Source organism: Montipora capricornis, chromosome 9 (assembly GCF_036669925.1).
Source record: "Montipora capricornis isolate CH-2021 chromosome 9, ASM3666992v2, whole genome shotgun sequence".
Taxonomy (NCBI): domain Eukaryota; kingdom Metazoa; phylum Cnidaria; class Anthozoa; order Scleractinia; family Acroporidae; genus Montipora; species Montipora capricornis.
Window position 1 is genome coordinate 33,523,613 of NC_090891.1, and position 22,395 is coordinate 33,546,007.

Below are 22,395 nucleotides of genomic sequence, written 5' to 3' on the forward strand. Positions count from 1 at the left end.
TGTAATAGGTTATTATTCATTTCAGTTGATTTAATTCTTATTTCTTATTTTGCACTCATTACTTGTACATGTAAGATTATCTTAATTATTACATTGTAATTTTTATGACACATTTGCATTTAAACGAGCTATCGCTCACATGCGATATGTGTTTAAATAAAATTACTTACTTACTTACTTACTGTTGCGTACCATAGATCACATCCTTGCCGAACTATTAAACGGTTTGCCATTTTGTATTTGGGCCCCAAGGTTTGGAATTCTCTTGCGACATTTGTCTCAAACTCTCCCACCCTGGCTACTTTCAAAAAACGATTGCACGATTTTCCTCTTTCCCGTTCGATGTTGAACGTAAATTAAGTATAACTACAACTATCCACCAAACAATTTCACTGTCTTTTTGTACTTATTGCAGCCGTCTAGTCTTTCTTTCAATAAAATACCTACTCATATCATGAAGGGACATCTTTGTATAAGTCTTTGGCTGAGGTCTCCTCACCACTGGCTATTCGTTTAACGTTACGTTGTGATTTTTAAAAAAACTGTCGTGTAGAATTTTTGATAAGTTATGTTTTAGTAATAAGTTATGTACAAATGTTTCGCTAGTTTAAATCACTGAGTGGTTAATAAGTAAACCTAAACCTAAATACTTCTCAGGAAATCGTGTAACGGGTATTTAACAATTATTCCATGAGCGCGCGTTGGATATGAGATGGTAAATAGCCAACAAGGCGCTTTCCGGCGAAAACATTATTTAGCTTAGCAACGCTTAGCACAATCAATTGGCATATAAGGTCAAACTAAGGTATATGAGCTGATAGCCGAGATTGAGTGAACCAATCAGAGCACGAGAAATGCATTTAAATTAACCGAGGTTGAAAATTTAATAATAAGAATTATGCAAAAACGTCTTCGTTCTGTATCAAACTGAGCATTTAAGTTCAATGCCAATCTGGATATACTTGCGGTATGTGACAATCAATCGTAATCATAAAATTCTAGTCTGACAGCAGGAAAGAAAAAGGTGACAGCACTCACGGCTTTTCAATGGCTACTTTTTGCGCAGCAAAAGAAGTTTCTTTAAAGTTGCCTTCTAACTATCAGTAACTCAGCATTCTCATGTGCACGATTTGATTCCCTTTGCTTTAAGGCGGCACCAGCTGCCAGCTTTTGCTAAGATCTCGTCTACGCAGAAGTCAGTATTGACGATCACTCTATTCTCGGCTTGTACTTTCACCACATTGAAGGCCACGAGTAGGAAATTTCACCCCTAACAGACACTGAAGCACTGAAGTAAGAAATTATCCTTTTGGTATCTTCGATTACAAGATGGATGGTCAAAAAATGAAACCAGTACAAAGCCAGAAAGACCTTGGAATTATGATGACTAGTGATGCTCGCTTTAAAGAGCACATTTATAGTCAATTGAGTAAAGCCAATAAGATGTTGGGCTTTATAAGAAGCACACTAAAAAATAGCAGCGATGAATTTATGCCTACCTTCAGATCATTATATTTAGCCTTTGTGCGCTCTCAACTGGAATACGCCTCTGAGATATGGGGCCCAAAGAGTGTCACATTAATTAAACTACTTGAGGGGGTTCAACGGCGAGCTACTAGCTTACTGTTACCTGACTTGACCTATAACCAACGACTACAAAAGCTCAAGCTCCTTCCATTGGTTTATCGAAGGGAATTAAAGCTAAAGAATGGGGATTTAAATCTACCTTCCAGTAAATATTTTGAATTCTGTTCTGCACGAAAGGCTGAGGTCGTACACGAGCAACAAACTCAAGATAAACCCCGTTAAGACGGAATTATTCAAGGGCACCTACTTTAATCGAATACCTTATTTATGGAATAACCTGCCTGAAGAGATGAGAAAACGTGACTGTAGCCTTCCAACATTTAAAAAACTCTGTAATGACTATTACAGCCATTAAACATTTAACCCTGACAGTCCAAAGGCCTGATGGGTATAATGTTTTATTATAAATATTTTACGCTAGAATTTTTCCTTTTTGTTTAATTTGCTTTTTTTTGTAATGTATTTTAAAGTGGACTAGCTCGTATGTTTCGTCAGTTCCTTTCTAGTCTTCCTCTTTGCAACAATTTTTCTTTCTTTTCTTGTTAATGGTTTCGTGGTTCTCTAATTTTCGTTTATTTTCTATTCTTATTTTACTAATATATGTTGATTTCTTTTATTACGTACGCGTTGTGTAAAGATAACGAGATAAAATTAAATAGTATTAAGCGTTCTTTATTCGTAGTCTTCCAACCCAACAACGCTTGCCAAGCATCTATGGTATGCAAGTTACGCTTCCCGTGAATTTAACATCGCCTTTCCACAGTCTTCTTTTGTTTGTACTTGTGGCCACCGCCGTTTTGAGTGGAAATCAAAGTTATTTTAGCTGATCAGACCAGACGTAGTCAATCAAATGGCCAATCAGCCGTGCACGTCCGCGCATTGGCTGAGAATGTAATGAGAGATTGGCTTCTCGCATAAATAACGCATAATGAAAAACATCTCATCGTGCACGCAAAAAACAGAAAGGAAACTTGGTGCCAAACGCGGTGACACTAGCATCTTTTACTTACTCAGGCTTAAAAGCGATAGGACGTAATGGTGTCCTAGACGCTGTCTACAAAAGGTGAATAAGTTGTGTCTAAAGCTGACAGTTATTAATTGCCATTGTCATAGCTTGTCGAGTAAATTACTTGCTGCAGAGAGTGATGCAGATCAGTTCAAAGAGAGCTTAGAGTGGCGACGGTTAGACTCGTTCATGCCGCTGTATGTGGCGATAAAAAATTTTTAGCCCTGATAAACACAAATTAGGCAATTCGGAGTCAAAACGTTGGCTCATCTTAAGAAAAAGGGAAGATATCTATTTAAATTCTTTTGTTGATAAAATGTGCCGGCCACCGTTCATTCTGATTGGACAGTGTGAGCATCTATCTCGTGCCTGTGTTGAAGCAAGAAATATTAGTTTTCAGAAATAGCCGGGTTATCAGCAAGTTGCCGAAACATCTTCGTTTCAGATCTGGTCACACAAACCAAGCTGTTATTCAAGATCTCGAAGAGAAGAAGTTGATCCATCTCGTTAAAGTTAACATGCATGAAAAATTGCCAACTTCATCCGCTGTTTACATTGAATAGGGATTGAACTCACGGGAAAGCTTATCTGCTCCATAAAATTACATCATAATTTCCTAAGATATGTTAAGCCTTTCAATTATGATGAAATTGATTGCAGGGATTAAAAAATAAATAAGTTGGAATAGGGAAGTGATGAGTGGGTATCTCTTCTTCGTATCGGTGACCATAGACTTATCGTAACGTAAATTTTAAAAGCGTCGTTACGTATTTCATTTAAAGCTCTTGAGTTTTCGTTTTTTGTTTTTAATAGCTATTCAGTTCGTGACAAGACCTCTATTCAATGTCATAAAAGTGGATGACAATGATTTCAATAAAGACGTGTGGAACTGACATAACCGGCAAATCTAACAGTTGCAAGATAAACGAAATGATATATGAAATGAATCGTATATTGAACTGCGGATATGAAATCAAGTGAAACAATGATCCTTCTAGTTATGAACGCAATTTTCGCAATTGCGCTGAGAAGCCTGAAAAGCTCAGGACCCACAAATGACGAGCTCCCAACATCAGTGTCTTCATAGCTCAGTTGGTTTAGGGCGTCGCACTGGCAACCCCGGTGCCTGAAATTTTTAGGCTTCTCTACGCAATTGCTAAAATTGCATTCATAACTGCGAGGATCATAGCTTCCTTCACCTGAGTTGCAAGATACTTCCAAAAAAATGAGTTGTTAACATTTTCGTGGAGGTTTTAAAAAGAACTGGACTCGCTTTACTTTGTTTATGTTCCTATCCGGTTCCTGGGTGGACTAGACGGGTAAATTCCGAATTGAGGTCGGGCGGAAGTTCCTTTCCACTTGGTATTTCAGCCGTATTTCGTTGTTAATTTTGTGATTACACGCAAAAATAATACAAGATCAAGAACACATTCTTCATCACCGGTTTGTGATATTTGATGGTGAAGTTTTTATTTATGCCACAAATGTATTTCACATTTTTGCCATGAAACGGAAATCTGTCGGTTTTCCAAGTCAGTCTTTAACTTGATTATTGATACACAAATGCTAATTAAATTCTTGATGCAAAAGTCTTTGAAAAACATTTTGTTGGCAGTGTCAAGAGAGGTAAGGCAAAAAACTGCAGTGCGAATCAAGCAAAGAAGTGCAATTGTAGAGTACGTCACAAGAATCTAGGATTTTAATATCACGCAGTATTTTGGGGTCCAAAAGATGGTGAGACGCCATATATGAAGTCAAAGGGACTCGGCCTGAGTGAAAGATGCTTCCTGTGCGGTCGGGCGCAGTGTTATTACTTGTAAACATGTTAGTGTGTACTGAAATTTAGTTTGTAAGTGTACGATCACTTATTACTTGCGTCAGTGATCGCTTTTACTTTGTTTCGAGAGTAAAGTTAACAAGCTTCGGTGCATTAATGTTTTTTATGCTTTTCTTGGCCTCTGTCCATCAGGACAATTTCGATAGCCCAGTTCTAAATAACTGAAATTCAAGCCCTAACCTATCGTCAGTGAAGAAAATTAATGCGTTAGCCAAGAATGGTTGAAAATGAACCATGTGAAATTCCGGGTGATAAATCTGTTTTAGTGCTGATGTCTTAACATCCTTACAGACTTTCAATGGCAATTATTTCGGAAATGTGACTCGCACGATTTTATCCTTGTACGCCAGACCGTCTATTGTGGGAACGCTGACTCTAAGGATACAAAGAACGCTTTGATAGAAATTGGTAAAACTAAAATTGAGCCTTTAAGCCACTGAAGAGAAGTGCAATGGACTCCAAGGTTAATGGAATATCTATCAGTCCTTGCTATAAATAGCAGAATAAAAGTATATCAAGAACTATACAAACTTTCTTACAAAAAAAGACCTATACATTATAAAAAAGCTTTAAAAATATACAAATCTGACTGCATGCATAGTAGTAAAAGGCGCCGATGGAAGCGACAAGGTAGAGTCATTCGTCCGTCATGTTGTATATTCTCCTGATTTCGGTGGGGTTGGTTTTTGCGCTCTCAAATGATACTTCACTTTTCTTCATTTTCATTCTTCTGTTTTGAAACCATATCTTGATGTGTTTTTCAGAGAGATTTAAAGACGTTGCCAGCTCAATCCTGCGCGCTCTGGTAATGTACCGACTGAATAAAAACTCTTTTTCTAGTTCCACTTGCTGTCTTGTGGTGTATGCTGTCCTCGCTCGCGAACGAACCTTCGCGGAGGACCACGATTCTCTCCCTCGGCCTCTTGGACTTTCCTCAGCTGTTGAAGAATAATTTCAGTTAGTTTTCCTGCCGGATCTTGTCTGCGTAAAAATAATTACGGAGGAAATATGAGGAATAAAACCAGAAGTACAAAAAAATTGAAACTTCAAAAACTGATTCAATGAGGCTTTGTCTGTAAGCTTTTTGTACCCCGTCAAAAATCTTTAGGAGGTGTCGAATAAAATTGCAAGGAGAACCTTCCCTGACAAACCATATCCGTTTGGTTAATTTCCTGACGCATCGTAAATCAATTGAGGATTAAAATACCAATGAAAATCAAAAGCTGTAAAAGAAAGGTTTGTCCGTTGGGTTTGTTTATCACATCGCATCTGTTGTGGACCTTAATTATCCTTTTACCAAAAGAAATTACTCGTTCCTTAAAAAAAATATCCAATAACTGCTATTTGACGCAAACAAATTTAATTAACAGCTTTTATTTTTACTGAAGGAAAGTCCTTAGCCAGTGAAGAAATTTATACTGGAAAGACTTCCTTATAGAGTGAAAAATGTGCTTGTTCTTCAATTCAATTTGTCGTCCATTTTGTATGATGCTCCGTTTGCTTGAGCCGAAGCTAACTGAGGTAGCTCATCTATCTTGGTTTAAAATTCTTTTCTATTGGAAGAATAAAATCGTATAATTTTTCTTCTGTTCATAAAAGGATTTAAGGAATTTTGATATCAACTTCGTCCGATTTTAGTTGCAATGTTGCAATCCACAGGAGAACGTTTGCTGAACGGAAGGATTTGCGGTCTTGTAGTTAAGTACTAACAAGGATCTTTAGCGGGCCATTGAGATGTTTTCTGTTTATTCTAAACTGTTTAACCCTCGCACAATAAATCAATCTACCATATACGATGATAATTCAACCCAAAACCCATAAATCACGTCTATAATAAATCTTTACATCAAGAACTGTAGTGACTACTGTGATTGTCTGAAATCAAGCTTCTCAGTGATTATGCCATAGCTCTTGAGGCATCATTTTTAACACAGGTGCTTAAAATATCGTCAGCAATTTACGTTGGTATTCCTTCGACCGTAGATTTCTAAAATTTCTGCGTTCGTAAATAGCCTGCATCAGTGTTTCGCTTTCTCGCAAACGAGTGGCACCCATCTCAGTTAACTGATTTCGAGAAGGGTTTCTAATCGGTCTCATTACAAATCCCCATATTATTATCCATTCAGTTCTCCTCTATTTCATCAAAAAGTTGAACTGATACTAAAAAAATGAAACTCAAAAAACGTGCAAGACTTTCCGACGTCGGTTAAATGCAAGTTCCCCCTGAAATCCCTACAACAATTTGGGGAGGAAGAACGAAGTACGTCAACACAAAATGATCAGCGGAATAGGAGGAATCAGTGCCGTTTGTACTCATCCTAAAGAAAGAAACAAAAAACCGTTATGGTGCTTTGAATCAGGCCACCAGCTCCCACATTAAGGCAGCAGTAAAACCGATTCTTTTTGTGTGTAAGATTTTTTACCTGAGCCAAGTCGAACCGTGGTGGTGAACATGGTGATCTCACATTCCGAATTGCAGTAAAAAGATGTTCGTTTTCTGTCCATAAAGCGTGCTAGACAGTTCAACGTCTAACCTATCACATGATTAACTAAGGCATGAAAAGCCGTTTCTCTTCTTACGGGTATTGCGGCCTCAAATCGACAAGAAAGCAAACTGCTGTGTAGATACAATGCCAGTTTATTTTCTTACATAGCGATGCACTGAGAAGTCAACTCTTTACTCTCAGCTGACAGTAGACTGTGCTGTTTTTAACGACAGGAGCAAAGGGCACGGCAATTTAAAAAGGGTTATTCTTAAGGGTGGAATATACAGAGAACAATATTATGAATTAAAATTCCGTCACCACCCAGAATTACCAGTTGATAGTGAGTAGCTTTTTGTTTGAGTATGTTTGGTATTAGTGGATGAGTGTGTCTGACCCACCTGCGGTATTATGGTGGAGTAAAGATTCTGTTTCTTGCAGCGCTTGCTCGCTACTTTGGTGATCCCTTGTTTCGTGCAACGGCAGCGCTGAGTTTAGGCTTTGGACATAAGATTGAGTTTGGTTGCAGTAGCTACTTGAAAGCTCGGGAAACAACGGGATATTCCAATCCAGAGGGAACCGCTGGGCGAACGACGTTGGGCCGTAGCGTGGAATTGTAGTATGCTGACTTGTTGCAGGGCTGGTTCCGTTGGTGTAGGCTTGAGAGGAAGTCTTGTTCCTTCTTAGTGTGGGCTGTGCGCACATTGGAAAACCGTTGGTTATAAGCCGGTCCATGTTCTGTACATGGCATTTCATTGTCCTTCTGGCCATTCTAGGGTACGACCGCTTTTTATCTTCTTTCGTAACACTGGTCACGTGTCACACATTGTTATCCAATTACACACTTCGCCTAAGTCGCTGGAAATAATGAAGTGTTAATAACCCGTCAAGTGACTCTAAATGCCGCCACAGGAGAACACAATAATTATCTCTTTTGCTTCGAGAAGTGCTTCAATATTTAATTAGCTGAGGGCTCGCTCTGAGAGACACACCTTCCTTCGCAAAACACACAATTTTTCCGCATAATGTCAAATCCCCACACTATTAAAAGACTGTTCTCATTCGAGGAAGAACTCTGGGGGGCGTGTTCCTATAAAGAGGGAATGAAGAAACAAAACGACATTAAAATGGCATTTTATGAATTTAAAAAGAATAGCAAGATTTCATATTTGACTGTTCGAAGGTTTTTTTGAGCCTCATCCTGGTGTCGAATCTTTTGATCTTTGTAGTTGAGTGGTTTTCTATCGAGAGGCGTTGTGAAACACAGCAAGGTCATTAATTATTTTCTTTGACATTTATGAAGCAATTGATTACAGATGAGGTGAGGGGAAAAGCTTTTCAAGCTAAAGAAAAATTTCTTGAAATTCAGGTCACCCTTTATTACAACCCTTTTATTTCTGTATCTCAGGAGTTATGTTCTAAAATAGTTATGTCGATGAGCAAGGCTTCATTTGATATCATTCCAACGCTTCCTGCTCGGTCACAAATGCGGGAAATCAAGAGCGTGATTCTTTTTTTATATTTTAACACAGCTTAGCCGTTTCGTATTCTTTATCAAAGCCTTAATTGATGTGAGGGCGGGGTGGTAAGATAATGAGCGCACTGCATTCTCCACCTTGGGATCAGTCGTTTTTTCCGCGACAAGAAACTCTTTACACAGACGAGTGTGTCACTTTCCATCCAGTTGTAGAAATGAACAGTGACTTACTGATGTATCTCTGCTGTAAAAAGCTTCTGAATACCGTCTCTGCTGCTGTTGGCTCTAATATGGTGCACAAAACACGATGAAACCGAGTCGCGCCAGCTTGCCTCAATATCCGCCTGGTGGTACTATTCTAGCCCTTCTCTCTCTTCCGGTTTGCAAGCGCTTGTGCGATGCGATGGTTTCTGTCCAGTGGGGAGTAGAAATACCCACTCTACTCTTTTATATTTCTGCAATCGCCTGCCAACCGTGCCCTCGACTTTTTTCGGAAACGAGGACATGTCTTTTGTACCCCCTGCGACCCAAACTTTTAGTTTTTTTCACTATAATAGTAGATTTCTTAGAAAGTCGTCTAGTGATAATCTCACTTGTGACTGTCTAATTATAAAATTCAAATTTGAGATTAAAATTCCCGTGTTTGTGTACTGTTCTTTACAACTTTAACCTTTATATCGGGAAGTCGCGAGGTCTGTTTTTTTTTTCACTGTTTCCACAGTATTTTCACGCAACCAAACTATTGAACAGGGAAATCCCACAAGTGAACAAGAAATTATGTTTATGTCTGTTTCTTCACTTTAATTTCTTCCTTCTAAAACAACGCGTAAGTTTCTTTTATCCTGCATCTTTTTATAGAAGTTTCCTTAAAAATCCAAGGGTCTTTGACTTGTCATTTGGAGAGTGGCTTCTCCAAGACGTCAGTTTTTCTAACGTCCAATTCGTGGTTACAAAAAATGAGCATAGACACGCCCAACAGCACTAAGTCCAAGAAATTAAACAAAATAATAGTTAGTCACGAATTAAAATATTTTACCGTCCGGTATCTTACAGAAGTACGGCTTATCTTACTCAACAGTGAAATCAGCACCTTATTAAACAATGATGAACGACTAAACGGCTGGTAACTTGTGATAACTAACACAAGCCAATCACTTGCGGTCAATCATATAATAGGCCATTTGCAACAAACTGGTCACATGACTGATTAGTGGTGAACATATAAAATGCCAGAAATGAAAAGACCGTATTTGTCTTCGCCAGAATACAAATTTGCAGAGAAATACCACTGAAGGTAAAGATTTTATGACTACTTAAACACTCGAAAATCCCGTACTTTTGTTTACGAACGAAAAGCTTTTGACCTGCAGTATAATTTTTCATAATTACGTGCCTTATCAATAAAGCGCAAAATTACTGAGCGCTGATTGGCTGAGACAGAGGGCATTTTTTCTTAATCGAGGGCATTTTTGGTAATCAAGAGAGGGCTTGATTACTTGATCCTGGTTGGTTAATTTTGCCCTTTATTGATAAACAAGTAATCGCATGAGTCCTCGTACTATTAAGGATTAATTGCTCTTGTGTTTTGGCAATTTTGGAAAATTTCTAAAACACTCGTGCAATTAATCCTTAATAGTACTCGGTCTCATGTGATTACCTATACATATTAAACAGAGTTCAGATTCCTATTTTTACAATGGGTCAAATAAGGGAAAATAAATGTGCAAGGTTGGAAATTTTCAGACTCATATTTCCAAGAAAGAATTTCAAAGGGGTTTGAAAACGTAGAAAAATACGAGGATTTGTATGAAAATCATTGAAGCGTTAGTGGGTGGTAAAGCGTCCTTTTTCCCATACACATCCTTGTAAATTCTTTCAACTATATGAGGACACTAAATAATTTGAGCAAGAGCCGATACAGCGTAGATTTGATTTAGTAATGTATTGTATTTCGGCTGGCCAAACTAGTAGACTATAGCCTTCTTCAGGTACAACGAAAGGCGCGTTTACACGACAGAGGAAAAATAGCACGGGTCCGATAAAAAGGGGGACGGTTCCAATCATTTTTGTAAAGGAACAGCGAAGTTTTATCCGTTCCGGTACGGGACCATAGGCGCCTACGGTCCCGTAGCGGAACGGATAAAAGTTCACTGTTTCTTTACAAAAATGATTGGAGCCGTTCCACTTTTTATCGGACCCGTGTCATTTTTCCTCTGTCGTGTAAAACGCGCCTGAAGTACCTGAAGAATCAAACATTGAAGAATCAATTCAGTGCCGGAGACTTGGGAAGAATGAAACATGTTACAATAACAATAAAACGCTAACACCAACCCGGTGTGGCAAGTAATAACTTGCTTACCAAAGCTACTTCAGCACCCGGGAGGCCAGAGAGAGTGGACTCCTGTTGAAAACACTTTTTTTTTTCCCTGAGAACACTGTTGAATTGATATCAACTGAAATTGAGCAAACCTCGTTCCCAGAGATTCTCTTCATTGCAATGAAGGCTTAGTTTATGACTGGATGAAATTTAAGGAATAGACCCCCATTTTCGTCCCCAGAGTCCGCAATTTCTTCGGTGAGCGTCTAGGAAACGAACACTCATCAGGGTTCCGAACCAGGAAGTTTCGTGGTCATCGTCGTCACTCGTCTTCCCCGCCTAGCTTGTCTAAGGCGTTTCGGGCTTACTGAAAACTATCACCAAACAGGATGCTGATCGTGTTTGTAATTTCATCTCCATATGGTTAGAGTTTAGGTCCTCTCGGATAAGGACTATAAACCGTAGGTCCCGTCTTGCAACCCTTTGATGTTCACAACTGACCTCCTTTGGACGTTAAAGCACCCGAGTTCTCTTTTTTGTGGTCTGTCCTATTCTCTCCGGAAAAAAATGACCGTCCTGGCGGAAACATGGCGGTGACGTCACAAGAAGGCTCAGTTATGGTGTATGAGGCCATCTTAGCAGAAACAGCCATAAATGAAGTCAAGACACTTTGCAGGAGGGTGCTGGAACATTCATACGTAGATTATCTTCTTTAATATTCAGTCTTCTTTGACACTACCTAACGGTCTCGCATTTAAAGAAGATGCTGGTAGAGTTACCCTTGCATCATTTACACATTGTTCAAATAACCAAATATAATATTTACGAACATAAGTAGCATTTGTTTTACATTATCTACAGAATTATAATTTCTGTCAGAAGATTTACAGAAACATTCGTAGGAATGGAGGATTAAGCAAGTTAGTTCTTGAGGAACGTTTTGGTACCGATTCAATCTATTGTGTTCCTGCCACACCCTTGTAATACATGTTATTGCCGCATTGCACTGAAAGATTGGGAAAACAAGCTTCATAAGGTTTCTAGGAAAGAGGACATTTGTTAAGCTAAAAGTGGGAGTTTGCAAGACAAAATGTTGTTGTTCTTTCAACTTATGAGGTAATTCATGCAGCCTTCTTTAATTCAAATTAGGGCCGGGTTAATTGAAATCTTTCGTCTGGTATAACAACAGTTTGTACTAAAAAAAAATGCGTATTTTACCCAGTCGGACGAATTGTTTCGTTTAAAAACCAAGAAGTCTTTTCTGGAAGCTTGTTTTGAGATCAGCGTTAACAGGTTTATCACTAGGGAAGCCTTTGCAGATGTCGATAGCAGGTACAATCCACGATTGATACTTCTTTGACGCCGGTAATTTAGTCCACTGGATAAGCATGCTTTGTGCTCTTTTTTCAATGTTTAGCGGGGAAAAAAGACACCACCAAATCGAAACAGATGGCTTCTTTAGAGAAGCTCAATGGCATGGTATCGACGAGCGAGCGAGTGTGTGTTGCATTGTTCGATTAATTACTCAACCGCGTGGAGAACCAAGCTTAGTTATCTATGCACTTTTGAATGAAAAGCAAATCGTTTGTCACATTTGTACAAACTATGTCTGCAGTTACATAATTTATCATCATCAGCAATGTTGTTTCAACGCTTGTCTTCTAGGTCATCAGAAGAAGACGTAAAAAGTCCGTTTTTTCTAAATGTCTCTGTTTCAGCCCCTTTGGTTAGTATGTGATGATACAAATTGATGTAACTCTCGCCAATATTTACTCAATAGACCGCCTGATCAAACACACTGCTCGGATCTTCACACATTTCATAGGGTCAATATTTGGTATTTAAATGTGAACATATTTTTCAACTGTACAGGTTTAATGGTTGGAAAGACAAATGATTCATCAACTACTAGTGGAAAGCGCCCGCTAACTTGAACCGTCTTGAAAGTTCATCATCGTTACATACTTCTTTTCAATGTTCTATAATTTTCGTTGCAACTCAAATGTGGGTCCTGTCAATTCTTTACGAATCAAAAACAATAACTTCTCACTCGGAAAGAAAACTTCCGCTCGTTTTAATCTGCTTTTAGCCGATTTGCTATGAGCTAGTTAGTCTGCAACATTGGCACGTGTACGTCGGGGCATAAAGTACATTGACAGCCTAAAAGTACTTTGGTCATTTTGTATTTCCTTTTATCAGCAGTAACAGAGGCCGGAGCCAACAAAAAGTGCATCGCGTGTTACTTATGTTCTTAGAGCAAAACAAGAAAACACGTTTTCGATCAGTTGTGTCTAAAAATACAAAACAAGAGACAAAGAACTAATAAAAGAAAACTTGCTGAATCAATGAAAGAGCAAATCATTTGTAATCGCTGTCAGAGTTCTATTCTTTCTCTTGCGGCATCCAAAAAAGACAACTGAAATGAAACTTGAAAAGACTGAAAAGTTTTAGACATAAAAGGCATTTGTTTGGGCTTTGGAAGTAAGTCAGAAAACGGAAACTTCCCCAAATGATGTAAGCTTAAAGAGGTGTAATGTTTCAGTAGATTATGAGAACCTCTTTAAAATATTCTAACGGAACTTTCGATTTGCTGTGAAATTTCTTTTGAGTTGATTTCTTTTACAATCAGAGACACAACCGTTTGATTGAATTGTTGATCGTTCATCGATTGTTTCGAGGGTCAATGGTCAAGTCTAGAACAATTCCTTACCGGAACATGATTTAACCTTGGTAGATTTACTTTTCTCGACTTTGTGGTCGCTGATGAGTTAGACACGTGGAAGTGGAATAAAACCCGTCGACAGGTAAAACTTGAGGTGCCATTTAACAGCGGGTAAAAAATTTAGTGTTTTGTTTGCGCTTTGGAGTGTTACTGATTCTTGCAGCAGATTTCGCTTACTTTTTTATTTTTTTATTTTTTTTATCATCTTTTAAGCCTGACCATGAATAGATACTTTACTCACAGGTTTGTTTTCAAGCCAAAATCATGCAGTTCTTTGAGCCGGCATCTATTGTTTCGCTTTTAATAGCGCCTACATGAGAATTAGCTCACAACTTTGAAGTTCCCTCTTATTTTCACCTGAACTTTTGTTCAGTAATTTGCGATTGAAACGCGTTTCACACGCGACTACAAAGACTATGAAGAACATGAACTTATTGCGACTACAAGCTCACGGTTCGTGGAGCATTTGTTAAACTAGTTACCTTAATCGTTTTGCTTTGAATTACATGACCAATTCAAGAATTTTATTCAGAGTTTTCTTGTTCTCTGGAAATAAGTAGGGAGAAAAATGTATGCCTCATTGTTGGAAATTTCTTGAGCTAGTTTCGTGTGTTTTGATCTTTTCACAAGGTTTTCCATTCTCACATTACAATTTCAACTGTTTCGAAATTTGTTCGTGCTTCCTTCTTTGCTCAATGGTATCTTTACTTTCTATTGTTTCTGATATTTTTCTTTTCATTGGCAATGTTTTCATTCAGGATTTGTATCAACTGAATCAATTTACATCTCCTGTTTTTCTCAACCTCAGTATCGTTCTACGTTTGTAAATCCTTACCCTAACTTCCCTGTTAGCTGAATCAGGTGTTATTATCTTTGCCCCAAATCACTTGTTATCTGCATTTAACGGAGCTGCAGTTTTCCAATAACATAACTGACATGTTTTCATTAAACGGTAGCTCTTCGCGATCATAACTGACTGAGCTGAGATGTATGTAATGTTAACATCCGCATGTTTTCTAATTTAATTTCAGTAAAGCTAGTTATAGAGAAACGATTCATGACCTGTTAGTACCGATGATGTTCACATTCAATTTACGCAAATTTTCATATTTAGTTAGGATCTCTCCATTTCCATGAAATTCAGCAACATGGTTGAAAGCCACTCGGATTTTGCGTTGATTCGTTTGTTATGATATTAATAAGTATCTACATTACGGATTCGAATTAAAGTTTTTCGTTATTCCAATCCTTGCGACTCACTTTTTACATGTATTCCGTGTTAAACGGCTCTTCGACTGAAGATCCTTTTCATTCGGCTTAGCATAGTGATACTAAAGCATCTTTCAAGTGTAAAAATACGGGTCACTTGGGGTTTACTTTATTATTTAGCGGAGGATTCGGTTAATGGTGGCCGATGACTCTCAAAGAAATGGCCTCGTTCAATAATTTTTAAGGATCGTTTCGTTGAGGTAAATTAACATCTTTTCCGGTTTCCCGTCTGCAACTTAAAAATTGATCAGCTCCCGTCGATCAACGGTAGTAGAGAGTAATTGCTAAAGTCTAAGACAATATCACCCCATCTTTGACTGTCTTTCGATGAAGAAAGAACTTTCAAATTTTGTTTTAATTCAGCGACTATTCGTGAATTTACTATCAGCATTATTTAGTAAAATATTAATGTACTTCGCATTTCTTGTTGTGCACAAGTTTGGTGGTGAAAATTGCATTAAATAGCTAATTGAAAAGACAATTCTGCGTCTGGTTAATTTCTTTGTTTGTGTCGAAAACCAAATCACTGTAGACGCCCGTAATTGTACTCTAAAGGGCGAAAGATATCGGTTGTGAAGCAAAACGGATATTTCCTGAGAGATAACACACTTGTCTTACACACCTGCTAAACGGCAGAAGGGTGCAACGGAGAGACAAATTTCCGTTGTTTACACATTTTGTTTTTCCGCAACAGGACACAAGTTCAAACGTCTGTCAAAACAGAAATGAATGTAACAGAGATGAGCTTTTCATCAAATATTTTTGTGTTTTTAATTTACCTTATAATGCTTGAATCGGTGATGAAAAAGATTAAAACCACTTTTTTCACTGAAGGGTTGTCAATTGTTTCTTTCAGTTTCAATTAAATTTTATCTTGACTTGCTGTTTTGGTTAAACCTTCCAAGTCTATTCACTCAGTTTCGAAAACTGAAGAATTCCGTTTAATTAGGGAGGCGTGTGCAACACACGAGCCGAGATCATTAATAACACGCGCTTTCTCTCCGCACTGAATTTCATTGAAATTGCGTTTATAAAGTCACACCTTCAGAGCTGGACTGTGCAACTAAATTTTATTAAAAGACCAATTGTACCTGTCTCTTTGGTAATTTTTTGAGGAACCAACCAACGGGAAATGGAATTGAAGTTTCCTGAAGTTATCAGTAACCATTTTGGAAACCAAAGAATGGCGCGCACGCGTCTCGTTGCAAGAAAAGAAAAAATCATTTTCAAAGCAGATTAAGCATTTAACAAGCTGTGCCAGTAATAACTTCACATAATTGAGTTATTCTTAAGCTTTTTTTTCTCATGTATGAATACTCTCAACGGTGATGTCTTTGATTGGGTGTAAACACCATCTGCTCAAGCAAAGGGGGTGATTCGATACTTTGTAGATGGATTGAGTGTTTTTATATTACCAGTTTTATCATTTTAGTCAGAACTGATTTGTCCTCGAAAAAGTTCGTAAATCATTTAGAGCAGAGTTCTAGATCTTTTTTCAACAAGAGAGGTTTAAATGGAATAACAAAATAAGGAGGTTAATTAACTGACACCGGTTTGACTCGCAGGTTTACGCGATCTCCTCAATTAGAATTTGAACAAAGCCACAGGTAGCCGTCCTTCTTGTCACCCGGGCCAGTTGGTTTTTTTCTTCATTTAATAGACAAGTTTCCTTATGTTCCCTCGTTTTGGAGGTAAAAATTGCCGTTAAACCGCCCAACCGCGATACTTAAAGAATTTTTTCATCCGTCTTTTTAGCGCGCTATTGTCATTTGTACGTCTCCAAGCGAGTTAAGCTTTTCCAAATATTTTGTTTTCGCCCCACAAGCCTCAAATAGAGTCTAACTGTTGGCGATGAATTAAAGTCCGTACAAATCCCAAACAATTTGCTACCAGTGCTCGTCACTGTTCAACGTTTTGTCTTTTGACCTTGGTTTGGTTAAGGATATCAGCATGATTTGATTGGGTTGTTTCGAGCCAAAGGCTCAGCACGTATTGTGAACACAGTTTTCAATCCAATTAAGAATGTTTAATTTTAGTATTCCACATGGAGATAAAACTTGTTAAATGTAGAGAAAATTACCGTTTGGCGATCACGAAAACTAATTTTCCTGCTGCCGCTTTCATCTTTTGATAAGAATAAAACTCTGTTTTGCCTCTACCGCAAGAACTAATTGAAAACCATGGTTTGCCATATAATTTTCATGTAATAGGGGTGATGGCCTGTTTATTTCATATAGACTTTCGAAAGAAGAAATAACGTTTTTCTTTTTATTTCCACAAGTTGCAGATAATAATTCACTGTATTTGCTTTTTGATACTATCCCCAATTTTTATGTTACTTTTGGTCAAAGTTACTTTCTTAATTTTGTTTACGTCCTCTAAACTCATTTCCTGTAAAGCCTCTCTATAAAGCGGGATCTGAGCAAAGTCAGTCTTAATTCTTATGTAGTTAATGCACAAAGTTAGTTTCCGGAAAGATTAAAGGTAATTAAATTGGTAAACAGAGAATCTAATGACTTATGCAGACAACAAAATTAATTATTTTGAGAGTTAACTATTCGATACTTTACGTACTTCTGAATGGAAGAAATGAGATACTGAGTTAAAAGTAACGGCAAGACGTTATGTTAACATGGTTCGTTTAAGGCAAAGGATAATTTAACACACACAAGTCCAAATTTATTTGACTCTATCTGTTTGAACAGCATGTAGCCTTTTAGAGAGTTTTATTTGGCGCAGTTTTATACTCTTATTAAGTGCAATAACCTTTAGTGTATACCAGGATACTTCTTTGTTATTTTAGCTCAACCCTTTCAAAGCAAACTAGCGGGAATTAATCTGCTTCTCAAAGTTTCATTTGTAGTTCTCTCACAAATTTGAAATAAGAAATTGTGTTAGTGTATTGATGATTTTGTGTAGAGGTGCTGTATATTTCTCTTGCCATTGAAGCCAGCATTAAACCTTACAAAGTCTATTTTTCATATTAATTTTGCGCCATAAGGTGCAGACTGATTTGCTAATTTTGCTGCAAATATATTTGTCAGATCTATTAAAGAGCGTTTGCTTTGTAGAAGGTAGATTTGTGTAGTTTAAATCTATATTTGCGACTGCGGGAAATTTTAAGTTCTCGAAATCTTTCTTCGGGGGGAAAAAAAAGTAATTCGAAGAACAATCGAGAATTAACAACCTGTTAAGTCGCGCCTCCGGTCACTGAGCGGAATGAAATTATAGCTCACTAAGCAATTACTGCGGTTGGGGACGTTATTTGAAAAATAAATTCAATTTATTTTGTGAATGTTAAGCAAATAATTCCAAGGGAAATGATAAAAGCACGGATTTGAAAACAATTATGATTAATTTGGTGATTTGAGGCATCACATAATTTTGTGGCAATCGAGCGAAAAACAGTCAAAATTAATGGTTTCACGAGAGAAAAACAAGAGGAATTTTCGAGAATATACGAATTTAGGTTGTTTGATTTTCTACACGGGGACTAATTCAAAAGCCGGAACCCTTCGCCTCTGAAAAAAACCTTGTTTGCTGTTATACAGGATATGCGAACGTCAATTGGAGAAAACTCAACTTTGCCACAAAAGTGTTCGCAAGAGCATAGATGAAAAGTTAATTAGATTGACACCAAAAAGGCTGAGTCAATGGTTAACAATTGCAAATTGAAATGTCATCACGAGCTTGCAGGTGCATCTGGATACACTGCAAAAGGCAGAACATTTTAGGGTCTACGATCTGTTAATTTCTTTTCGCCGGTTATAGGCGAGCGACTTGCAAAGGTGAACCCTGCTTGATGATCAAAGATTAGATTGAAAAACGGTTCCTTTGGTTAAGAAGATCAATAAGACGCGCAAAAATGGCGGAGCAATTGGCACGCCCCCGTCAAGGTACTTATTGGACAAGTTTGAATGGCTGTATCAGTAATTAAGCGTGCTTTAAACTGTTTTTCTAATGCTCTAAAATCTGTTCATTATTTATGATATTCCTTTATGTTTTGCACAATAGTGGACGTAATTTGGCAATACAAGCCACGTGCACTCGTAACACTATATATGACTTACTGTAGCATCCAAAGTGACACAATTCACTGGCTTTCACCGCGCTGACATCAACATGAGCTCCTCGTTCTACATCGAGTCACTGATACAAAGTTCTAAACCAAAAACAACAATGGCCGAGTCAAGACACAGTTTTGAGACTACAGTGCCTTGTTCTTGCTGTTGGACTCCTTCTCACTCTGAAGCATCGGGATTATGCCAGTTATGTATCCCCACACCGACAAGCGCCGTTCATCCATTTCTACATGCCGTACGCGGCGCGGCTATACCTGATGCGAGCAGTTTATATTCCGCGAAAGAGTTCCTTAAAGCTGAACACGCTCATTTAAGCCCGCACTACCCAAGCACCGAGGAGGAGAGAATGCGTTTAGTGTCATACGGTAATTATATTTCATTTTTTCTTCTCAACTTGATACCTTTAAGTCAGGAAACTTGGAGAGAAAGCGCATTATCTAATCTTCAACTATCATGACAGGTGTTCTATGAACTGAAGTTTTAAGGGGGCTTCTTGCCGGACTTTTGAATAGTAAAATTTCATTTCTAATCTGTATACACGGCTTGTGATGTTGTCGATAACAGCGTGAAAACTAATACTGATTTTTTCTTTTTCTTTTTTTTTATTCCATAGTTTCTCGCGCTGATCCGGGCAACAACATGAACAGAGTGGTTAATTCGAGGTCAAAACGAATTCGAACCGCGTACACAAGCATGCAATTGCTGGAACTTGAAAAAGAATTTAGCCAGAACAGATATCTGTCTCGCCTTCGAAGAATACAGATTGCAGCGTTGCTAGATTTATCTGAAAAGCAAGTGAAGATCTGGTTTCAGAATCGCCGAGTAAAGTGGAAAAAGGACAAAAAGGCTGCCCAGCACCAAATAACGGATAGCGCACAAAGTCCTCTATCCCCATCAAGTTAAAAAGCAAGACTTTGCATGATTGCTATGGTGACTGAGGTCAAAATTTTTATTTCTGACATATTCCCAATTGCAGAATAAGATTTAGACTTTTTGTACTATAGTGCTCTGACACAAAAGACTAACCTAAAATGGTTTCGTTAATCGGATGAATGATCGTACCGCTAATTAATTCCTTAGTGAAATTCATCACGTAATTATCGATTACACCAAGAACGTAGAAGCAAAATATCTGAGACCAAAAAAGAATGTTGAAAGAACTTGTAAATAAATGAATACATGACTCAGTTTTAGCTTCCTTAGAAATAGCACCGGTTCATAGATAGATATAATTAACGCATTTTGTATTCTTCGACGAGCAAAGCTTGTAGCTCAGAAACATATGCTCGTCTTAATTGTTATCAGGAAAACAGACAAAACAACATATCAAGGTTAAGTCCGTTGCTTCATATAAATAAAAAAATAAGCGCAAAAGAAGTGAGATCAATGTTCGTTTAAAAATAAAAATGCATATTTTTTCCGAAACCGTCATTATTACAAATACTATTTGCTCTGAAGTATCGATTCCTGCATACAGAGCAATTTGACAAAGTTCGAGGTGACCTACACTGCATTTTGTTTGACAGTTAAAAAGACATCTTAAAAGAAAATTTGAGTTTCAATGTAGCTGTTGATCAATGAGACGATTTTTTGATAAGCTTCAAAACCTAACGTAAATAGCTTATTAAGGCCGTGGTTTTTTTTGCTCCCAAACATGTAGTTAACAGAAATTATTCCCAATTTTTGTCTCAAGTTACAATTCGCAACAATGACCAACATATTGAGGCAGAAATTTTTCGTCAATGGAAAATTTCAAAGGTAGAATGATTTGCAAACTTTAAACTCCCAGAAAACGGAATTATTTCACATGGATGAAGTATTAACAATTCCACCTGTTTGTTAACCACAATTGTACTGTATATCGCTTTTCAGTGAGTAATTTGGGTCTTTCTTAAAGTATTTTGAAGACAAAATTTATGTTGAGGTGTTAATCCTGTCACACTTTCTCACGATCAAGTGAAAATGAATCGAATTTTTCATTAAGGGTGTTTCTGCTGCAGCTTTTTTCATTTTCCTTTGGAATTGACAGCTCGCTTTAGGTAATTCATCAATTTCATATCGTGGACAATTGCCATTGCTTAAATGACATTTTAGATGAGCACGAGCTTCGTTTACACGCATTTAAATATCAATTTAATGGCCCACAAACATTGTTCACTTACTGGTACTTTAACAAGCGATAGCACGTAGAACGAGATTGTGAGCCAAGTATTCGTTTCCCAGCGTAATAGCGTTTCTTTTTTTTTTGGCACTCGCGTATCTTGATAATCCCCAGCAACTGATCTAAACTAACTCAAATCCATGCATCATAGTAAAAAGTAAACCTTCTGCAGTTTTATCCATTCATTAACTCAGCTTATTATGGGGACAATGATGTACAGTATCAGTTTTCGGTGTCACCGCCATAGACGCCGCCATATTAATTTACAAACGGGCTGGCAATACAGGCTCCTTCCAACCAAAGCAAATATGATTTTTTTTTCTGAATAACGTTAATATCTTCTGGGCACTCCTTTAACACGTTTTATTTTTCAAGAAGTCCTTAGGAGGCGTTCGTTGTGTGCCGGATAGCTAAACAGATCTGGTGAAAAAGACCTCAACTTCGAAGAAAAAGGGAGGTTTAGAAAGGGGATCGATCCTTGAATTCACCCGTTTTGAATTCTTAAATGAGATACTTTTTTACGAATTCTTGCTTTTCATCTCTCTCTAGTATTAAACCAAGCGTTGGTCGCTGGCAACACCCGAAGGATGAAAAATGTCGGTTCTAAACTTTCTTCAAAAGTCACTGAATAAGCTCTCTGAGTCACTGTGAAATTCGTTTGCTCTTCCAACCATTTTTTTTTGCAAAAGCAATTGTTTTTAGAGACATTGCAAAAGGAATTTAGTAAACTCTAATAACTAGGAAAGTTTTTTTTTATCAACTGGAAGTGATATTCGCATATTCTTGTTTGAAAATAAACAGTTCATATCAGTGAATATTTGTGGTGCCATACTACTATTTTAAAAATAAAAGTATGCACCTTTTTCAAAAGGTAGAAAGGCAATTTCATGGAGATGGTCCATTTTTGCTTAAGATGCAATTAAACAATTTTATTCTTGTTGAGATTTTGTTGGCCTGTTTGATTGTCGGCGGTTTTCAGGGCATGCTTTGTAGGCTTACTCACATGAGAGCTGAATGAAGAGGATTTATAGTAAATGCTGGAATAATCTTTTTTCATCCTTAGTTTTAAACTACACAGATATTTAAAACAACGTTTTGCATGTAAAAAATTTCGTTTAGTTTAGCAAACGCCAAGTGTTAAAGCGGCCGTTGTGCTTTAAAAGCTCATTCAAAGTAAACCCAGTTTAAGGCTTTTGCCAAAACTTTGACGGGTTTTTGAAATTTTACAAACATAAGTAACATTAGAATACTGCGGATTTCCATTGTTGTATCACTGCCGAAATAATGGCGAGTCATAAAATATTATAGACACAGCGTCTTGTACAAGGAAAATGATGATGATTTCATCATAATACTAGATAATTGAGGGAAAATCTGCTCATTTTGTTTCTGGCGAAAGTTCGCGTGATTTCTTAATAGGAAGGGAAACAACTAATTACGAAACACCTTGCGTT

The 22,395-nt window shown here is 37.6% G+C and overlaps 2 protein-coding genes across 3 annotated transcripts; one reads left to right on the forward strand and one right to left on the reverse strand.

The window, feature by feature from the left end:
• Nucleotides 1-4,087: 4,087 nt before the first annotated feature.
• Nucleotides 4,088-7,647, reverse strand: LOC138016568 (homeobox protein Hox-A9-like). Its single transcript, XM_068863743.1, has 2 exons — nt 7,315-7,647; nt 4,088-5,368 (listed from the first exon to the last, which is right to left on the reverse strand). Exons 1-2 carry the CDS (start codon nt 7,616-7,618, stop codon nt 5,067-5,069), a joined length of 606 nt encoding a protein of 201 aa, XP_068719844.1. The 5' UTR covers nt 7,619-7,647; the 3' UTR covers nt 4,088-5,066.
• Nucleotides 7,648-18,459: 10,812 nt separating this feature from the next.
• LOC138016411 (homeobox protein Hox-B4-like) lies at nt 18,460-21,880 on the forward strand. 2 transcript variants are annotated; one of them, XM_068863556.1, is made up of 3 exons: nt 18,460-18,594; nt 18,713-19,145; nt 19,394-21,880. In XM_068863556.1, the coding sequence occupies exons 2-3, from the start codon at nt 18,821-18,823 to the stop codon at nt 19,681-19,683; spliced, it is 615 nt and encodes a 204-aa protein (XP_068719657.1). In that variant the 5' UTR covers nt 18,460-18,594; nt 18,713-18,820; the 3' UTR covers nt 19,684-21,880. The 2 variants fall into 2 exon arrangements, with proteins under 2 accessions (XP_068719657.1, XP_068719656.1); XM_068863555.1 differs by having other exon boundaries at nt 18,549-18,594; nt 18,774-19,145.
• The last annotated feature ends 515 nt before the right edge of the window (nt 21,881-22,395 follow it).